The following is a 17620-nucleotide window of genomic DNA, read 5'->3' on the forward strand; positions in this document are numbered from 1 at the left end:
AAAAAAATTAATTTATATATTTCTCTATTTGTTAAATATATTTTTTTAATTTACAGGTCTCATGATGATCAGACCCGGCCTCGACAGCGTCGTGGTCGTGGTGGTACGGGGAGCCAGTCTCGGGATTCCAGCCGTTTTCAGGATTCCACTTCGCCCCACAGCTCCAACCATACATCTCCCTCTGCTGCACCCGCTCCTGCTCCTCTCGCTCCCGTTGCTGCATCCGCTCCTGTTCCTCCGGGTCCTCCGGGAGTGATGCGTGTTGCGGAGTTGGTTCAACAGCCCGGTCGTGACCATCTTCCGTATCTCACTCCGTATCCACATGGACGGGGTCAAACATGGTAATTAAACATTTTTTTTTCTTTAAATTTGGATTCATTATTAACCGTTTATTCTTTTTATTAGGTTCAACCGATCCGGGAACGAGATCAGCGCATGGATTACTCGGCCCTCGACAGTGGACATCCGACTTTCACTCACTTCCCTACCGACAAGCAGGTACTGTGGTTTCGTCAGTTTGCGGTAAGTATTCTAATTTTTTACTTATATTTTTAATCTTTAATATAAATTTTCTACTAATTGTGTTTTTTTTCCAGCAAGAGTTCAACTGGAATTCCGATGAGACGCTCTTTATCTATCACCACTTCGTCGTGGGAAATCAATAAGGTTCGATTTAATTTATTAAACAATTTTTTAATTTATTAAACTATTTTTTAATTTATTAAACTATTTTCTTTTTTTTTTATTAAAAGGTCCCAAAGTCGATGAACGACACGGTCTGGAAGGAGTTGTGTGCGCATTGGGATAAGGAAGAGACGAAAGAAACTTCTTCCACCAACTCCACCAACAGCAGGAGCGACCGTAAAGGGAAGGACATCTACAAGCATAACTTGGGTGCTCAATCTATTGCCACTCTGGGAGATCGCATGGTAAGTTCAACCGCCTTTTCTTCAATTATTTGAGTTTCAGAATTTTAATTTATTGTGCATTTTTTCTAATTTCTAATGTTTCTTTTATTTATGTTTTTTTTCAAGGCGGAAGAAAATGATGGCGAGCCGGTTGATGATCTCGCCCTAATGAGGAGGGCGTATACCAACAAGAAGACCGGCCAGATTGATGACGGTCTTGTGAGGGACGTGGTCGACCTGGTCCAAACTCAGGTGGTAGACGAAGTGTCTCAGCTTCAAACCGAGGATGACGCTTCGACGGCTTCGACCAACTTGTCCCGGTTTCGAATCAACGAAATCGTTGAATCCGAAAGTTCTTTTTTTTTTAAAGTTCAATTCATTTATTTCTTGGTTTAAATTTGTAAATTTGGCTATTTTCTATTCAGTCGGTTCCAAAGAAGAAGAGACATTTGGTCGGTTTGGGTCGTCGCACCCGGTCGGTTCCTCCTTCTTCTGCACCACCGCCCTTTGTTGATCCAGAAGTACTTACGGCTCAGTTGAAGGACAAAGATGATCGTATATCTTTGTTGGAGACCCAGATGGCGGCTCAACAGGCGGGCTATGAGGCGCATAGGAGGCTAAACCAGCAAATGATGGAGATGATGTAGAGGATGTACCCGAACGAGGTGTTCCCGGACGTGCCAGACCCGTAGTTTTTTTTTTTTCCAAAAACTCGGAATGTTTTATTTTTATTTGTGAAACTTTGAATATTAATTAATATGATTTCAATTTTAATTTTAATTTCATATTTTCGAATTTAAATTTCAGAATTTTTTTTTTTTTTTTAAATTAATATTTTTACATTCCGAGGAAATTAATTATATTTTTTACTCGATCGATCGATGCGTTTTTGGACATAAATCCATCGATCGATCTGTTTACAAAAAAACGTTCGGAATATACCGAGGGACCTGTTCCTCGGAATATATCGAGGAATATGTCCGTCGGTATATTCCTATCGATCAATGTATATATGTCCAAAAACGCATCGATCGATGAATGTCCGAGGAAATATCCCGACGAAGTTCTCCCTCGGTATATTCCGAGGACATTTCCGACAAACTAGTGATCCTCGGAATTTTCTCGGAAGTTTGTTTCCTCGGAATTCCGTCGGAAAATTTCGAGGGATTTCCGAGGAAAGAAGAAATTCCGAGGAATTATTTCCGACGACTTGTTTCGTCGGTATGTCGTCGGAATAACGATATTTCGACGAAATTCCGACGATTTTTTTCCTCAGAATTCTTGCTGTTTTCTTGTAGTGCAAGGACTTTGAAATATGAAAATAAAATGTATGTTGGGTTATTAGATAGGAAACAAGAAACCAAGACGCTGAAACTAGAAAAGAAACATCGATTACCGTGTTTATTTTTGATTAGCTAGGGAACAAGGTTTGACTTAGGTTGAATAGAATATCATGTTGCCTTATTACTATTGTAGCCGTCCACTTGAAATAATAACACATAACAAGATAAATGAATCAATAACTTATGTTATTAAAAAGATAAAAAACGAAAAATTAATTAAAAATGGTGTCGAAGCATGTGATTATGAGAGGTTTTTATGAAAATCAGTGCCTTGCCAAGTTTGACAAAGATACTCTTTAAAATAGCCTTTGAATGGTAGAGGTAGGTAGCTTCGGACCTATTGACCCCACACAGAACGAATCTGGGCTTTGTATTGGGCTTTAAAAACGAATCTGGGCTTTAATATTAGTACTACTACTCAATATTAAAGTATTGGTTTGCTCTTCTTTTAAGACAAACCTTTAAATAATGTAATGAAGCCTACGGAAAGTTAAGTCTGGTAAAGTAGTAGTGACCCACGAAATCAACAAAGTAAAAAAAATCAATAAATTAAAACAACTTTGATACATTTTAATACGATACATAACATACACACACCTAGGCAGGCAAGCTTTGATCAAAATCTGAACGCGTGTGACTCCCCCTCTCTTCCTTCGTATACGACACGACCGTCCATCGATTCGGACCGTAACGAGTGAAACTTTTAATGATGACGAACTGAAATTTTCTTTCCTCTTACATATCGAATTCTCCGACACCAGATTGCTTCCCTGTTCTGTCTGTTTTTTAATATTCTGATGCGCTAGTTTCAACCGCGATTACGTTACCGACTTCTCTTCTTATTTAAACATCCGTCACTGCTTCGAGGTGTATACAAATTCGATTCTAAAAAATCGTATGAACTAGAGTCGAAGATTTGATTTCCGATTAAATTTTTGTTTCGGTGGGTTTCAATTGATTATTAACGATCACTTCTCGATCCGATCCAATCAGGTTCACTCCAATTATTTTTATCCTCAAATCGTATCTGATTTGAGTTTTCTTTTTTTTTGTTTTTCCTCCTTCAGGAGTTGGTGGACCGATTTGATCCGAATCGGATTTGGAATCTGAGATGGTACATCTCCAGAGCTCAATCTCCGTCGTCGAACAATCACCGATCATGGCCAACTCATCAGACCTTCACAAGCCAAGAGCCAGCCGTAAATCATCATCATCATCATCATCAATCTGCTGCGACGGATCTCCATCGGCAGCCATCGACGTCCTGATCTTGATCGCCGTCGTCACGTCCTCGGGGTTCTTGATCTTCCCTTACATCAGATTCATCGCGGTCAAGTCCGTGGAGATCTTCTCCGACGTCTCGTGTATAGTCAAGGAAGAGATTCTCCGCAACCCCGACCCGGTTGTCTACGGGCTGATCGCGTTGAGCGTCTCGTGCACGGCGTTGTCCGCTTGGATGATTGTTATACTCGTGTCTAGTCGGAATAAATGTGGGAAGCCTGATTGCAGAGGGCTGGGGAAGGCTAATGCGGAGTTTGATATTCAGCTGGAGACGGAGGATTGTGTTAAAGGTGGATCGAGCTCGAGTGTTGTTAGCAAGAAGGGGCTGTTTGAGTTGCCTCGTGATCACCACCGTGAGTTGGAGGCGGAGTTGAAGAAGATGGCTCCGATTAATGGGAGGGCTGTGTTGGTTTTTAGGGCGAAGTGTGGGTGTTCGGTTGGGAGGTTGGAGGTTCCTGGTCCTAAGAAGCAGCAAAGGAAGATCAAGAAATGAAAAATCTTTTTTGAGATAAAAGATTGTATCATTACAGGTTGTGATGATGATATGATTATACTTTGATTAGCTTATAAACATGTTTTTTTCTTTTCTTTTGGGAGTTTAGTGATTTTTCACAAGAACTTCTTACACAAACTAATATGATGTTAATCTCCGTGTGTTTAAATAAAAAACCTTTACAATGAGGGATATTGCAGAGAAAAATGGTTTCTAGTGAAGAACAATTATTTCGATTTTGAAGTTTTGAATGTGTTCTAATGTTTCTTGATTGTGTGCTTCTTTTTTTTATCTGGCTATCATGGTTAAATGATTCTAACATTTTATCTATGCTCTGTGTTCTTATGCATTCCTGTATTTTCTGGTATATGACCTGGTTGGGATAAATATTAGTGGTTCTTGATGAGATCAGGTAAACTACGACATGTGTATATGCCTTTTTGCCCTCCAAGTGTATGGATCATATGAAAGTCTACTGAACGAAAAAGAGACAATAAAAGGAGTTTTGGAAATGATCAAGGGTTGAGATTTGTTGCAAGACTATGATTTATATCAATCTCCAATAGTATGTGGACATTTAAGATGCAAAGTTTTTTTTTTTCAATAGTACAATCTCTGGATCATTCAAGAAGACAATAATATGTTCCAGAGAAGACAAAAGAAACTAGAAACATCCTCTTCGTTTGAGTCATCACTCATCATCTCAACTTTTTGTTTATATAAATTCTTGAACCTACCAACCAAAACATCAGAAGACCAAATCTCAGAAAGCAAGAGTCCTTGAAGCATAATCCCAAAGAAGAACATAAGCATTGGCTGTGGTGATGAAAATGGCCTCTTCAACGTCAGCTTTGTCTCTCCCTCTCTCTAACATCCCAACCTGTATTAATAAGTCCCAAGAGTTTCCAAAATCAACTCATCTATCTAAATCCAGCCATAGTCATAATCCTCTTCTCAAAACTAAAACTCCAGACTCTAAACTCACCAAGAGAGCCTTGCTGAGCTTAACTGCCTTGGGGCTTACGTCACCTCTAGTATTGGCTCATCCCGCAAAGGCTGAACCAGAAGCTCCCATCGAAGCTGCTTCCAACAGAATGTCGTACTCGAGGTTTCTGCACCATCTGGAAGAGAATGAAGTGAAGAAAGTTGACTTGTTCGAGAATGGGACTGTTGCCATCGCAGAGATCTCCAATCCAGCGTTAAGAAAGATCCAGAGGGTTAGGGTTAACCTTCCAGGTTTACCGGTTGATCTACTCAGGAAGATGAAGGAGAAGAACGTAGACTTCGCTGCTCATCCGGTAGATGTGAACTGGGGAGCTTTCTTGCTCAACTTCTTGGGGAATTTTGGGGTTCCTTTGGTCTTACTTGGCTCTCTGCTATTAGCATTTCCTAGAACCCCTAGTGGACCCAACTTGCCTTTTGGCCTTGGAAGGTAACATCCTTTAAATCAATTTGCTGATATTAAACATTTAAACCCTAAGTTTAAGCCTTTCATGTATGTTTTCTTGCAACAGAAGCAAAGCTAAGTTTCAGATGGAACCAAACACAGGGATAACATTCGACGACGTTGCAGGAGTAGACGAAGCCAAGCAAGACTTCGAAGAGATAGTAGAATTCTTGAAAACACCAGAGAAATTCTCAGCCTTGGGTGCTAAAATCCCAAAAGGTGTCTTGTTGACAGGACCGCCGGGAACCGGAAAGACTCTCCTGGCCAAGGCCATAGCCGGAGAAGCTGGAGTTCCGTTCTTCTCATTGTCTGGTTCGGAGTTCATAGAGATGTTTGTTGGTGTAGGAGCATCTAGGGTTAGAGACTTGTTCAACAAGGCAAAGGCTAACTCACCCTGTTTAGTGTTCATTGATGAGATTGATGCTGTTGGGAGAATAAGGGGAACCGGTTTAGGAGGAGGAAACGACGAACGTGAGCAGACGCTAAACCAGATTTTAACTGAAATGGACGGGTTTGCGGGGAATACCGGAGTGCTCGTGATAGCTGCAACGAACAGGCCAGAGATTTTAGACGCTGCTTTGGTCCGACCAGGGAGATTCGATAGGCAGGTATGTTTGGTTAACCCACAGGCTGGACATATTAACCGAACCAGAACCGGTCTTGGAATTACATATATTTTAACTTAATTAAGTTGGGGCTCGCAATAAACATTAATATTTCGGAGGCAATATGCGAATGTTTCATTTAGTTATGGTCGGGACCTTTGAACCGAATATAAATTCTAAAACTAAAGCAAACCGGATCGGTTGGAACAGGTTTCCGTTGGTTTACCGGATATCAGAGGAAGAGAGGAGATATTAAAAGTTTACAGCAAAACCAAGAAACTTGACAAAGAAGTGTCTTTGAGCGTGATCGCCATGAGAACTCCTGGTTTTAGTGGGGCTGACCTGGCGAACCTCATGAACGAAGCTGCGATTCTCGCCGGAAGAAGAGGACAAGAGAAGATTACCCCTAAAGAGATTGACGACTCCATTGATCGGATTGCCGCCGGAATGGAAGGGACGAAGATGATCGACGGTAAAAGCAAAGCGATTGTGGCGTACCATGAAGTTGGACATGCAGTCTGTGCGTAAGTCCCGGTTTACTAATGCAATGTCTTCGGTTTGGTCAGTTTACGTCAAAATTAATCGGTTTTTATTCGGTTCAGGACATTGACTGAGGGTCACGACCCGGTTCAGAAAGTAACATTGATTCCTAGAGGTCAAGCACGTGGTCTCACGTGGTTCTTACCGGGAGAAGACCCCACGTTGGTTTCTAAACAGCAGTTGTTCGCTAGAATCGTCGGAGGACTAGGAGGCAGAGCCGCCGAGGATGTAATTTTTGGAGAACCAGAGATAACCACCGGAGCTGCGGGCGATCTCCAGCAAATAACACAGATCGCAAGACAGGTAAAGAAATATAAAACATAATTTTATAAACCGGAAATAACCGGTCGGTTCTCTAATCCTTAGTTTTCAATTCGCAGATGGTGACGATGTTTGGTATGTCGGAGATTGGTCCGTGGGCTCTAACCGATCCAGCGACCATGCAAAGCGACGTCGTTCTAAGGATGCTCGCGAGAAGCTCCATGTCCGAGAAGCTTGCCAAAGAAATCGATCAATGCGTGAAGAAAATAATTGATAATGCTTACCAGATTGCCAAGAACCACGTGAGGAATAACAGAGAAGCCATAGACAAGCTTGTTGATGTCTTGTTGGACAAGGAAACCTTAACTGGAGACGAGTTTCGAGCAATCCTGTCTGAATACACTCATCAACCGTTAAAAACCGAGGATAGAGTTCGAATCAAAGATTTGATTAGTGTGTAATAATACAAATAAATAAAATAATACTATGGTAGTATTGGTACTACAAACTTAAACTAGACTTTCACCTATAAAATTTTCATACTAAAGTGTCAAAGACAAGAAAGTGTAAATTCTCATGGTGGTAAGATAAAAATCTACCTGCCCAAAGAGGACATGAACCAAACCGGATTGGGATTTTTGGGTCTGTTTGTTCTGTGTCGGTCACAAACAGAAAAAATAAAGTTTTTCTCTCCTAATTAATTTGGGTTTGTGTTTTTTTCTTCGGTCTTAATCGAATCAATTTACTTGAGAGTTTCTGCGTCTTCAATTGTTATATATATCGAGAGGCGGAAGAAATCTGCAATCTCAGGACAGAACGAGGACAAGTAAGTTGCTTTTTGATTGGTTTAATTGTAGGTTGACCTAACTTGTTCCGACAACAAGGAAGTTTGGGTTAAGACAAGGTTCTCTTTCAGATGAAGATGTGTGATCTTCCAAAGGATATGGCTGAGGAGGTACTCTGTCGAATTCCGGTGACATCTCTGAGACCTATCCGATCTACTTGCAAAAAGTGGAACAAGTTGTCCAGATGTGGCGTATTTGCAAAGAAGCACCTTGCTCATCAATCAGAAGAATCAAAGGAGGGCCGTCTTGTGGTCATGATGATGGATTATAGGGTTTTTTTTGATGAGATTCAATCTTTCCAACAAATCATGTGTAGTGGAGCGTGAAGCTAGACTTATTGGCCCAGACGGTTCAGATCAACTCGACGTGTGTGGAATCTTTCACTGCGACGGTTTATTGTTATGCATCCCCAAAGGTCACTCCAGGCTCGTGGTTTGGAACCCGTATTGGGGGCAAATCAGGTGGATCGAGCACACACATAATTGCCACTTAGTGGACAAGTATAGGTGTTCTTATACGTATGCTCTCGGTTACGACCGTAACAGTAAGTCCCACAAAGTCTTGAGATTTATTGATTTTCTCTCTCATTTTGTCGAGTTCAAAATCTACGACTTCAGTTCTGATTCATGGAGGATTCTTGACCTCTTTCCTCGAACGTGGATGATAAGTTATGGTGAACATGGCCTATCTTTAAAGGGAAACACCTACTGGTTTGCTTCAGAAAGACCATCTATCAATGGTTTCTTAGTCTGTTTCGATTTCACAAGAGAGACATTCGGGCCGCCTTTGTCTCTACCGCGTGTATCTTATTTTCAAGATACCGTGAGTCTATCTAGTGTTAGAGAAGATCAGCTTGTGGTTTTCTTCCAGACCTGGGATATATTGACGTTTGAGATCTGGATTTCCACTAAGATTGGTGATGACCCTAACGCCGTGTCCTGGAACAACAAGTTTTTCTTATCGGCCAATATCAAACAACTCATTCACCCTCAGTGGTAGTTTCCTGCATCTGCGAGTTTCTTCATTGACGAGGAGAAGAAAGTCGCCGTGGTTTTTGATAAAGACACAGATATACGAAACCCCACTCGCGAAGTAGCTTACATCATTGGAGTAGATGGATCCTTGAAAGAAGCAGCAGATGTCAGAGAATGTGCAGACCGTTATTGTGATGCATTTCTTTGCTCATATGTTCCAAGCTTAGTGCAACTTAATTAATTAGCTCCCCCACCTATTTATTTTACTTGTTTTGTTTCCTTCCTCATCGAAAGACTAGTGTACTACTCAATAATACTCATATTGTTATAAAAATAACTGGAATTTTATTGTATCGCGAGAATTTGAATAAGGACAAAATTTATACCCGTAGAATTTTTAACACAGATAGAAAGAATTTATTATAGAGAGAAGAGAAGGTTGAGGGATGATTTTCTAAACGATCGAAATCGATCGTTTATATAGAGAAGAAACTCCTCCTTTTTTTGACTTTCGTAACACTCCCCCTTGGGGGCCGGTGTCACTATCCGCTCTCGCTTAACGTCTTTGTTGCCTCGTTAAAAACCTTTCCAGGAAAACCCAATGGGAAAAACCATAGTAAGGTAAAAAGAGTACAACTACGTAAGCTCCCCCTCGAACGAACAGTCATAGATCCTTCAGATGGCGCATCCCAATGTTATGGATGTGTTTTCTGAATACCGAGGTAGGGAGTGATTTTGTGAAGAGGTCGGCTGCATTGTCGCATGATCGAACATATCTTACTTCAATCTCTTTATTCTTCTCGAGCTCTTGAGTGTATGAGAAGAACTTCGGAGGTATATGTTTGGTTCTATCACTTTTGATATATCCTTCCTTCGTTTGAGCAACACATGCCGCGTTATCTTCATATAGAATAGTTGGCTCCGTATTTTCGTCAATCCCACTGCTTGAACAGATGTGTCGGCTTATTGATCTTAGCCATACACATTCTCTACTTGCTTCATGGAGTGCAATGATCTCAGCGTGATTTGAAGAAGTAGCAACAAGTGTTTGCTTCTGAGAACGCCAAGATATGGCGGTGCCTCCAATTGTAAAAACATATCCTGTCTGGGATCGAGCTTTGTGTGGATCTGAAAAATAACCTGCATCTGCAAAACCAATCATTTGACCTTTTGAACTTTTAGGATAAAACAAGCCTAAATCAGTTGTTCCTTGAAGGTAACGAAAGACATGTTTAATTCCATTCCAATGTCTTCGCGTAGGAGACGAACTGAATCTCGCTAAAAGATTAACGGCAAAAGATATGTCAGGTCGAGTACAATTTGCAAGATACATAAGAGCTCCAATTGCACTTAAGTATGGAGTTTCAGGACCAAGTATTTTTTCATTTTCCTCAGATGGTCGAAACGGATCATTTTCAACATTAAGTGATCTAACGACCATCGGGGTGCTAAGAGGAGTTGCTTTATCCATGTTAAAGCGTTTCAATACTCGTTTGGTATATGTAGACTGGTGTACAAATATACCCTTTCGAGAATGCTCAATTTGTAATCCTAGACAATATTTTGTCTGGCCGAGATCTTTCATCTCAAATTCTCCTTTCAGATAGTTTGATGCCTTTTGGATTTCGTTTTGAGTTCCAATAATATTAAGATCATCAACGTACACCGCGATTATCACAAATCCGGATGTTGTTTTCTTTATGAAAACACAAGGGCATATAGGATCATTCGTGTATCCTTCTTTTGTTAAGTGTTCGCTGAGACGATTATACCACATTCGTCCAGATTGTTTTAACCCATATAATGATCTTTGCAATTTTATTGCACATAACTCTTTAGGTTTGGAACTTAACGTTTCTGGCATTTTAAATCCATCTGGGATTCTCATATAGATATCAGTATCTAATGATCCATATAAATATGCCGTAACGACATCCATGAGACGCATTTCTAAATTTTCATTGGCCGCTAGGCTCATCAGGAATCTAAATGTGATTGCGTCCATGACAGGAGAATAAGTTTCCTCATAATCAATTCCTGGCCTTTGAGAGAAACCTTGGGCTACGAGACGAGCTTTGTATCTTGTAATCTCGTTTTTCTCATTTCTTTTTCGGACAAACACCCATTTGTACCCAACAGGTTTTACATCTTTGGGTGTGAGCACAATAGGTCCGAATACATTTCGTTTGTTAAGCGAATCTAATTCGACTTGAATTGCATCTTTCCATTTTATCCAGTCATGTCTCTTTTGACATTCATATACAGACTTTGGTTCTGGATCTTCGTTTTCTTCATTTATTTCCTTTGCTAAAAGGTATGAGAAAACGTCATCAATATCATCCATCTCATTTCGTTTCCATATCTTTCCATTATGGATGTAATTGATAGAAATCTCATGATTTCCTTCAGATTCAAGATGCTTTATATTGTCGTTAGATTCACAATTTTCTTCGTCCAAAATATTTTCTGTTATTTTGGGAGTATCATGCTTTTCACATTCCTTACGTTTTCTAGGAAGTTTATCCTTTGAACCAATAGGTCTACCGCGCTTTAAACGTGTTCCTGATTCACGTGTATCAACTGCCGTTCCACCATTTTGTGGTATTTCAATACGAGCAGGAGTATTTGCAGCGGGTATATGTGATTTAGTTACCATTTTGGTATCAGCAAATGCATCAGGTAGCTGATTTGCTATATTTTGTAAATGCATGATACGTCGAACTTCTAGTTCTGACTGTTTCGTAGGAGGATCAAGGTGTAATAACGATGGTACACTCCATTTGATCTCTTTTCCTACTTGTTTATTGTCTCCCCCTAGAGTTGGGAATTCTTTCTCATTGAAATGACAATCGGCAAATCGTGCCGTAAACACATCACCAGTTTGTGGTTCTAGGTATCTTATTATTGATGGAGAATCATAGCCAATATATATTTCCAACCGTCTTTGCGGTCCCATCTTTGTACGTTGCGGTGGTGCTATTGGAATATAAACCGCACAACCAAAGATTTTTAGATGAGAGATATTTGGTTCTTTTCCAAATGCTAACTGTAATGGGGAATATCTATGGTATGCACTTGGTCTTATCCGAATTAGTGCTTCTGCATGCAAAATAGCATGTCCCCATACAGAGGTTGGGAGTTTTGATCTCATGATCAATGGCCTTGCAATTAGTTGCAGCCGTTTAATTAATGATTCTGCCAAACCATTTTGTGTATGAACATGAGCAACAGAATGCTCTACTTCAATCCCTGATACCATACAATAATCATTAAAAGCTTGGGATGTGAATTCACCAGCGTTATCTAATCTAACTCTTTTAATTGGATAATCTGAGAACTGTGCTCTTAATTTGATTATCTGAGTTAGAAATCTCGCAAATGCCATATTTCGAGATGATAACAAACAAACATGTGACCATCTACTCGATGCATCGATTAATACCATAAAGTAGTAGAATGGTCCACACGGTGGATGTATTGGTCCACAAATATCACCTTGGATTCTTTCCAAAAACTTTGGTGATTCTTTGTCAACTTTGGTTGGTGATGGTCTTATGATTAATTTCCCAAGAGCACACGCATCACATGTCATTTTATTACTTTGGTATATATCTTGGGTTTTTATTGAATGACCATGTGAGCTTTCAATGATTTTTCGCATCATTGTAGTGCCTGGATGACCAAGGCGATCATGCCATAATGTAACATCTTCTGGATTTCTTTTTATCACAAGATGTGATTCTATAGCATCAATATAAGTGTGATGCAATCCAGAAGGAAGTTCTGGAAATTTTTCCAGTACAAGGCCTTTGCCTGATTTTTCAGAAGTTATATACAAATACTTCTTTCCATTCTCAGTTGCAGACTGAGTGTTATACCCTTGACGGTATATATCTTTGAAACTCAACAAATTTCTCTTAGAATTTGGAGAATATAAGGCATTATCTATGGAAAACTTTGTTCCATTAGGCAACATAAAGTTCGCCTTGCCAATTCCTTCGATCAGGTCTGTAGGACCTGATATTGTGTTTATAGTCATTTTTACTGACTTTAAAGTAGAGAAATATCTCTTATCCTTCAGTATAGTGTGCGTTGTGCCACTATCTGGTATGCAAACTTCTCTACCAATTTGTTTAGTTGTTGTTCCATTTGCTTTCTTATCCATTTCTGTAACACACAGTTAATATTAATAAAGAAAATAAACTTTCATAAGTAAACATATTATTCATCAATAACAAGTACACAATAATTATACATTAGATATTTTGAAATACAACATTATTTTGAAAGTGAAATACATAATATTTTATGGCATCACTAGGCATTATTAAGCTTGATCAGTACAAGCACTTCAATTATTTTGATGAGTGGCCTCGTCGAAATCTCCCATAAAGTCAGAGGATTCGAGGTATGTCGATGTTGTACCCACAAGGTGTTCATTGAGATTTACTTCCTTTGCCTTGCCTTTAATAGATTCTTGGTACAATTGGCATAGATGCCGAGGAGTTCGACATACTTGAGACCAGTGTCCCTTCGATCCACATCTGTAACAGACGTTCTCATTTTTATGAGTAGGGTTTTCTTGGGTTTCTTTCCCTTTTACCCGATCAGATCGATTCCATGTGTTGGATCCCCTTCCTCTTGGGTTGTTACTCCTTTCATGGTTGCGGTTAAATCGATAACCACGACCACGACCAAAACCACGATTGTGACCACGGCCACGACCACGCCCACGATAGGAATAATTTCCTTTTTCCGGATTTTTTATATCCGTTGCATTTACCTCAGGAAATGCTTTGGTTCCCGTGGGTCGGGCATTGTGGTTTTTAATGAGGAGTTCATTATTTCTCTCCGCTATCATAAGCGCCACAACGAGTTCAGAGAACCTCGTATACCCACAATTTCTATATTGTTCTTGTAGAACATAATGATTTTTGTGGAACATTTGGTAAGTTTTCTCGAGCATTTATGCTTCCGAGACAGGCTTACCGCAATAATCTAATTGCGCCGCTATTCTCAATATAGCGGAATTGTACGTTTCCACTTTTTCAAAATCTTGAAATCGTAGATTTTTCCACTCATCAAGTGCATGGGGGAGAGTAATTTTTATTTGGTTATCAAACCTCTCCTTCAGAGCTTTCCAAAGATCTAAGGGATCTTTGGTTCTCGCATAATCATGCGTAAGATTTTCATCTAGATGCCTTCTCAGAAATATCACGGCCTTAGACTTTTCATGAGAGGTTGATATATTGCCGTCTTTTATTGTTCTGAGTATTTCCTCGGAATCTAGATGAAGCTCCATGTTTGTAACCCATGCCGTGTAGTTTGTCCCAGTTACTTCCAATGCCGGAAACTGAAGTTTCTCGATTTTTGCCATTTGTATTTCTAAAGCACATAAATAAAAAAAATTATTAGAATATTATTAATATTAAAAGGAACCATTTACATTAATCATGCAAGCAATTACAAGGAGAAGCGATGTAAAGAAAATTAAACCGATATTCATCTTAAATTCACTCGCAGTAAATTCTCCAACGAATAAACCATAAATAGAAAAACAAATAAAAATGGCACATAAAAACAAAAGTGCGCGAATCATCTTTCTTGAAATGAGAAATCGGAGGAGAGCGATTTGAAATTTTTTGAGAGAAGATGAAATGTTTTGGATGATGAAATGGAGTGAAAATGAGTTGTATTTATAGATGAAAATTACTGTTCATGACCGTTGGAGAAAGGGGAAATTTTTGAAAAAAATTCTTTGTGACCGTTGGGGTTAAATCGAGTGCACTAAAAATCAGTCTGAAAATATCGTATTAAACAGTCAATCAAATCTATAAAATTTCATAAAAGTAAAAATTATGGCAATGAAATATTTATGTTATGACAACAAATCATGCGACGGCTCAGCCGATCAATGCAGAGTAATAAATAAATTATACGGCGGCTCGGCCGACCAATTAATAATAAACAGAATATAAGGCGGCTCGGCCGACCAATAAATAAATTAAATTACTAGTAAATAATATATGCGGTATTCCGGCTATTATAACATGATATAAATAATAGTAGAGGCGGTATACCGACCATTATAACAGGGTATAAATGATACAAATAAATTTTACCGAATCGCAGAGTGATCGTGCTGATAACGTGTTATAAAAAGAACTGGAATTTTATTGTATCGCGAGAATTTGAATAAGGGCAAAATTTATACCCGTAGAATTTTTAACATTGATAGAAAGAGTTTATTATAGAGAGAAGAGAAGGTTGAAGGATGATTTTCTAAACGATCGAAATTATATGGAGAAAAAATTCACTATGCAAATAGTGCAGCGGACCCCACATCTTTTTATATTTTCAAATATTACGGTTCCTCATTTTTTTGACTTTCGTAACACATCTATTTTTAAGTTTTTTTTTTTGTTTTTCATCCTTGTTTATGTTTTTTGCCCTATTTTGACTTCCGTTTTCACATCATCTTCCTTTAAGACTCATTTCTTACCTCTGCAGGTTTGTATGAGTGCCCTCTCTTTGTCTAATGTTTTATCACTCTAAAGGAGTAAGATTGGTGTTTGTGGCTTCACTATTTCATAGACATTCCTAATTTTGGTGCTACACATATCTTAAACAGTCTAATATGATGTTACTCTCCATGTGTTTAAATAAAAGACCTTACAGTGAGGATTTTGCAGAGAAAAAATGGTTTATAGTGAAGAACAACGATTTAGATTTTAGGTTCTGAATCTGTTCCTGTTTCTTTTATTATTTTCTTTTTGTTCTGACTTCATGCCTAGTTAATGATACAAACATTTATCTATCTATGCATTCTCTTCTTATGCATTTCTGTATTTCTGGTTGATAGTTTTATGCTAAACGGAGTAAAGAACTTCTCCTGTAGTAAAAAAAATAAAGATCGGTTCTTCAAAAAAGTCCAGGGTATTATCATGAATGTTAGTGGTTCTTGATTAGATCAAGTAAACCTCGACATGTGTTTTTACCCTCCAAGTGTGTAGTTTAAATGAAATCCTACTGAAAGAAAAAGAAAAGAGAAAAAGTTGAAAATTGTCAAGGGTCGTTGAGATTTTTTGCAAGACTATAATGATGTATCCCAATCTTAATATACCTGGAGATTTAAGATATAAAGATTTTCTTGTTCCATAGTACACTCTCTGGATCATTCGGGAAGACGATTATATATTCTTGAGAAAGACAAAAGAAACTAGAAACATCCTCTTCGTCTGAGTCATCACTCATCATATCATCTTTTATGTTTTTTTTTTTGTAAGCTAAATCATCTTTTATGTTTATATTATAAATTCTCGAATATTATACCCACAAACCAAAACATCAAAAAACCAAACCAGCGGGGTTAGCCTAGTGGTATTTGAGGGAGCTTCGGCCCCAATACGGTCTCGGGTTCGATTTCCGCTGGCCACCGAGGTTTTCACATGGATTCCTCGGCCCGAGGAGAACAACATGTGGTCTGAGGTAACTCCTCGCCAAAGGCTCTAAGCCTACCCCGTGGCTAGTCTGGACCACATAAGTGGAGCCAGGACACTCCTCGTAAATCTCAAACCTCAAAACGTAATAGTCTTTGAAGCAAATTCCAAAAGAACGGAAGCAGTGGCTTTGATGATGAAAATGGCATCTTCATCATCAGCTTTGTCTCTCCCTCTCTCTACCATCCCAACCTGCAATAATAAGTCCCAAGAGTTGCCAAAACCTACTCATTTATCCAAATCCCTCCACAGGCATAACCATCATATCAAGAAAAAAAACTTTAGACCGTAAACTCACCAAGAGAGCCCTACTGATATGACTGCCTTGGGTTCTACGCCACCTTTAGCAACTTTTTTGGCTCATCCGGAAAAAGCTGAACCAGAAGCTCCCATCGAAGCCGCTTCCAACAGAATGTCATACTCGAGGTTCCTGCACCATCTTGAAGAAAGTGAAGTCAAGAAAGTTGACTTGTTCGAGAATGGGACGGTTGCCATCGCAGAGATATTCGCAGAGATATCCAATCCAGCATTAAGAAAGATACAGAGGGTTAGGGTTAACCTTCCGGGTTTGCAAGAAGGGGTTGTTTGAGTTGCCTCGTGATTACCACCGTGAGTTGGAGGCGGAGCTGAAGAAGATGGCTCCGATTAATGGTAGGGCGGTGTTGGTTTTTAGGGCGAAATGTGGGTGTTCGGTTGGGAGGTTGGAGGTTCCTGGTCCTAAGAAGCAGCTAAGGAAGATCAAGAAATGAAAAATAAAAAGGTTTTAATCTTTTTTTGAGATAAAAGATGGTATCATTACAGTTTGTGATGATGACAATGATGATTATACTTTGATTAGCTTATAAACATGTTTTTTTATTTCGTTTTGGAGTTTAGTGATTTTTCACAAGAACTTCTTACACAAAACTAATATGATGTTAATCTCCATGTGTTTAAATAAAAGACCTTACAATGAGGGATATTGCAGAGAAAATGGTTTCTAGTGAAGAACAATTTCAAAATTTTGAATGTGTTCTCGTGTTTCTTGATTGTGTGCTTTTTGTTCTGGCTATCATGTTTAATGATTCAAACACTTTATCTATACTCTGTGTTCTTATGCATTTCTGTATTTCTGGTTATGATCTGGTTGGGAGTTTTATCATATTTGGTAAATGGGGACTGTTACTTTCACTAAAGAACTTCGCTTCAAGTAAAAAAGAGTTCGGTTCTTCATAGAGGTCTAGGGGTTCTTATCATATATGCTTTTAATAGTTCTCGAGTAGAACAATCAAACTATGACATGTGTGTTTGCCTTTTTACCCTCCAAGTGTTTGGTTTATATATGAAATTATACCGAACAAAAAAAGACACAGGAAAAGGAGATTGTAAATGATCAAGGGTTGATATTTGTTGCAAGACTATGATTTTTATATCAATCATAGTAC

General features: G+C 38.9%; 2 protein-coding genes and 1 pseudogene across 5 annotated transcripts; all 3 read left to right on the forward strand.

Moving 5' to 3' along the window:
- Positions 1–2815: 2815 nt before the first annotated feature.
- On the forward strand, positions 2816–4213 carry LOC106424780 (uncharacterized protein At5g19025-like). 3 transcript variants are annotated; one of them, XM_013865531.3, is made up of 2 exons: positions 2816–3118; positions 3319–4213. In XM_013865531.3, the coding sequence occupies exon 2, from the start codon at positions 3363–3365 to the stop codon at positions 4023–4025; it is 663 nt and encodes a 220-aa protein (XP_013720985.1). In that variant the 5' UTR covers positions 2816–3118; positions 3319–3362; the 3' UTR covers positions 4026–4213. The 3 variants fall into 3 exon arrangements, with proteins under 3 accessions (XP_013720985.1, XP_022566004.1, XP_013720984.1); XM_022710283.2 differs by having other exon boundaries at positions 2819–3244; XM_013865530.3 differs by having other exon boundaries at positions 2823–3194.
- Positions 4214–4429: 216 nt separating this feature from the next.
- Positions 4430–9084, forward strand: LOC106424637 (ATP-dependent zinc metalloprotease FTSH 6, chloroplastic). Of its 2 annotated transcripts, XR_007329038.1 has the most exons (6): positions 4430–5457; positions 5540–6080; positions 6288–6601; positions 6680–6920; positions 6998–7704; positions 7795–9084. XR_007329038.1 is itself a non-coding variant. In XM_013865403.3 (5 exons), the coding sequence occupies exons 1-5, from the start codon at positions 4850–4852 to the stop codon at positions 7337–7339; spliced, it is 2046 nt and encodes a 681-aa protein (XP_013720857.1). In that variant the 5' UTR covers positions 4430–4849; the 3' UTR covers positions 7340–9084. The 2 variants fall into 2 exon arrangements, 1 of the variants encoding a protein (XP_013720857.1); XM_013865403.3 differs by having other exon boundaries at positions 6998–9084.
- On the forward strand, positions 7795–9084 carry LOC106385230 (annotated as a pseudogene).
- Positions 9085–17620: the final 8536 nt, after the last annotated feature.

The sequence above is a fragment of the Brassica napus genome, chromosome C9 (genome assembly GCF_020379485.1).
Source record: "Brassica napus cultivar Da-Ae chromosome C9, Da-Ae, whole genome shotgun sequence".
NCBI classification, from domain to species: Eukaryota; Viridiplantae; Streptophyta; class Magnoliopsida; order Brassicales; family Brassicaceae; genus Brassica; species Brassica napus.

What these genes read in the sequence shown, in the direction of transcription:
- LOC106424780 (XM_013865531.3), top strand. Translation starts at nt 3,363, where the DNA reads ATGGTACATCTCCAGAGCTCAATCTCCGTCGTCGAACAATCACCGATC.
- LOC106424637 (XM_013865403.3), top strand. Translation starts at nt 4,850, where the DNA reads ATGAAAATGGCCTCTTCAACGTCAGCTTTGTCTCTCCCTCTCTCTAAC. An exon ending in CAGGGAGATTCGATAGGCAG is followed by an intron (nt 6,081 to 6,287) that starts GTATGTTTGGTT and finishes CGGTTGGAACAG; the next exon opens with GTTTCCGTTGGTTTACCGGA. An exon ending in TAACACAGATCGCAAGACAG is followed by an intron (nt 6,921 to 6,997) that starts GTAAAGAAATAT and finishes TTCAATTCGCAG; the next exon opens with ATGGTGACGATGTTTGGTAT.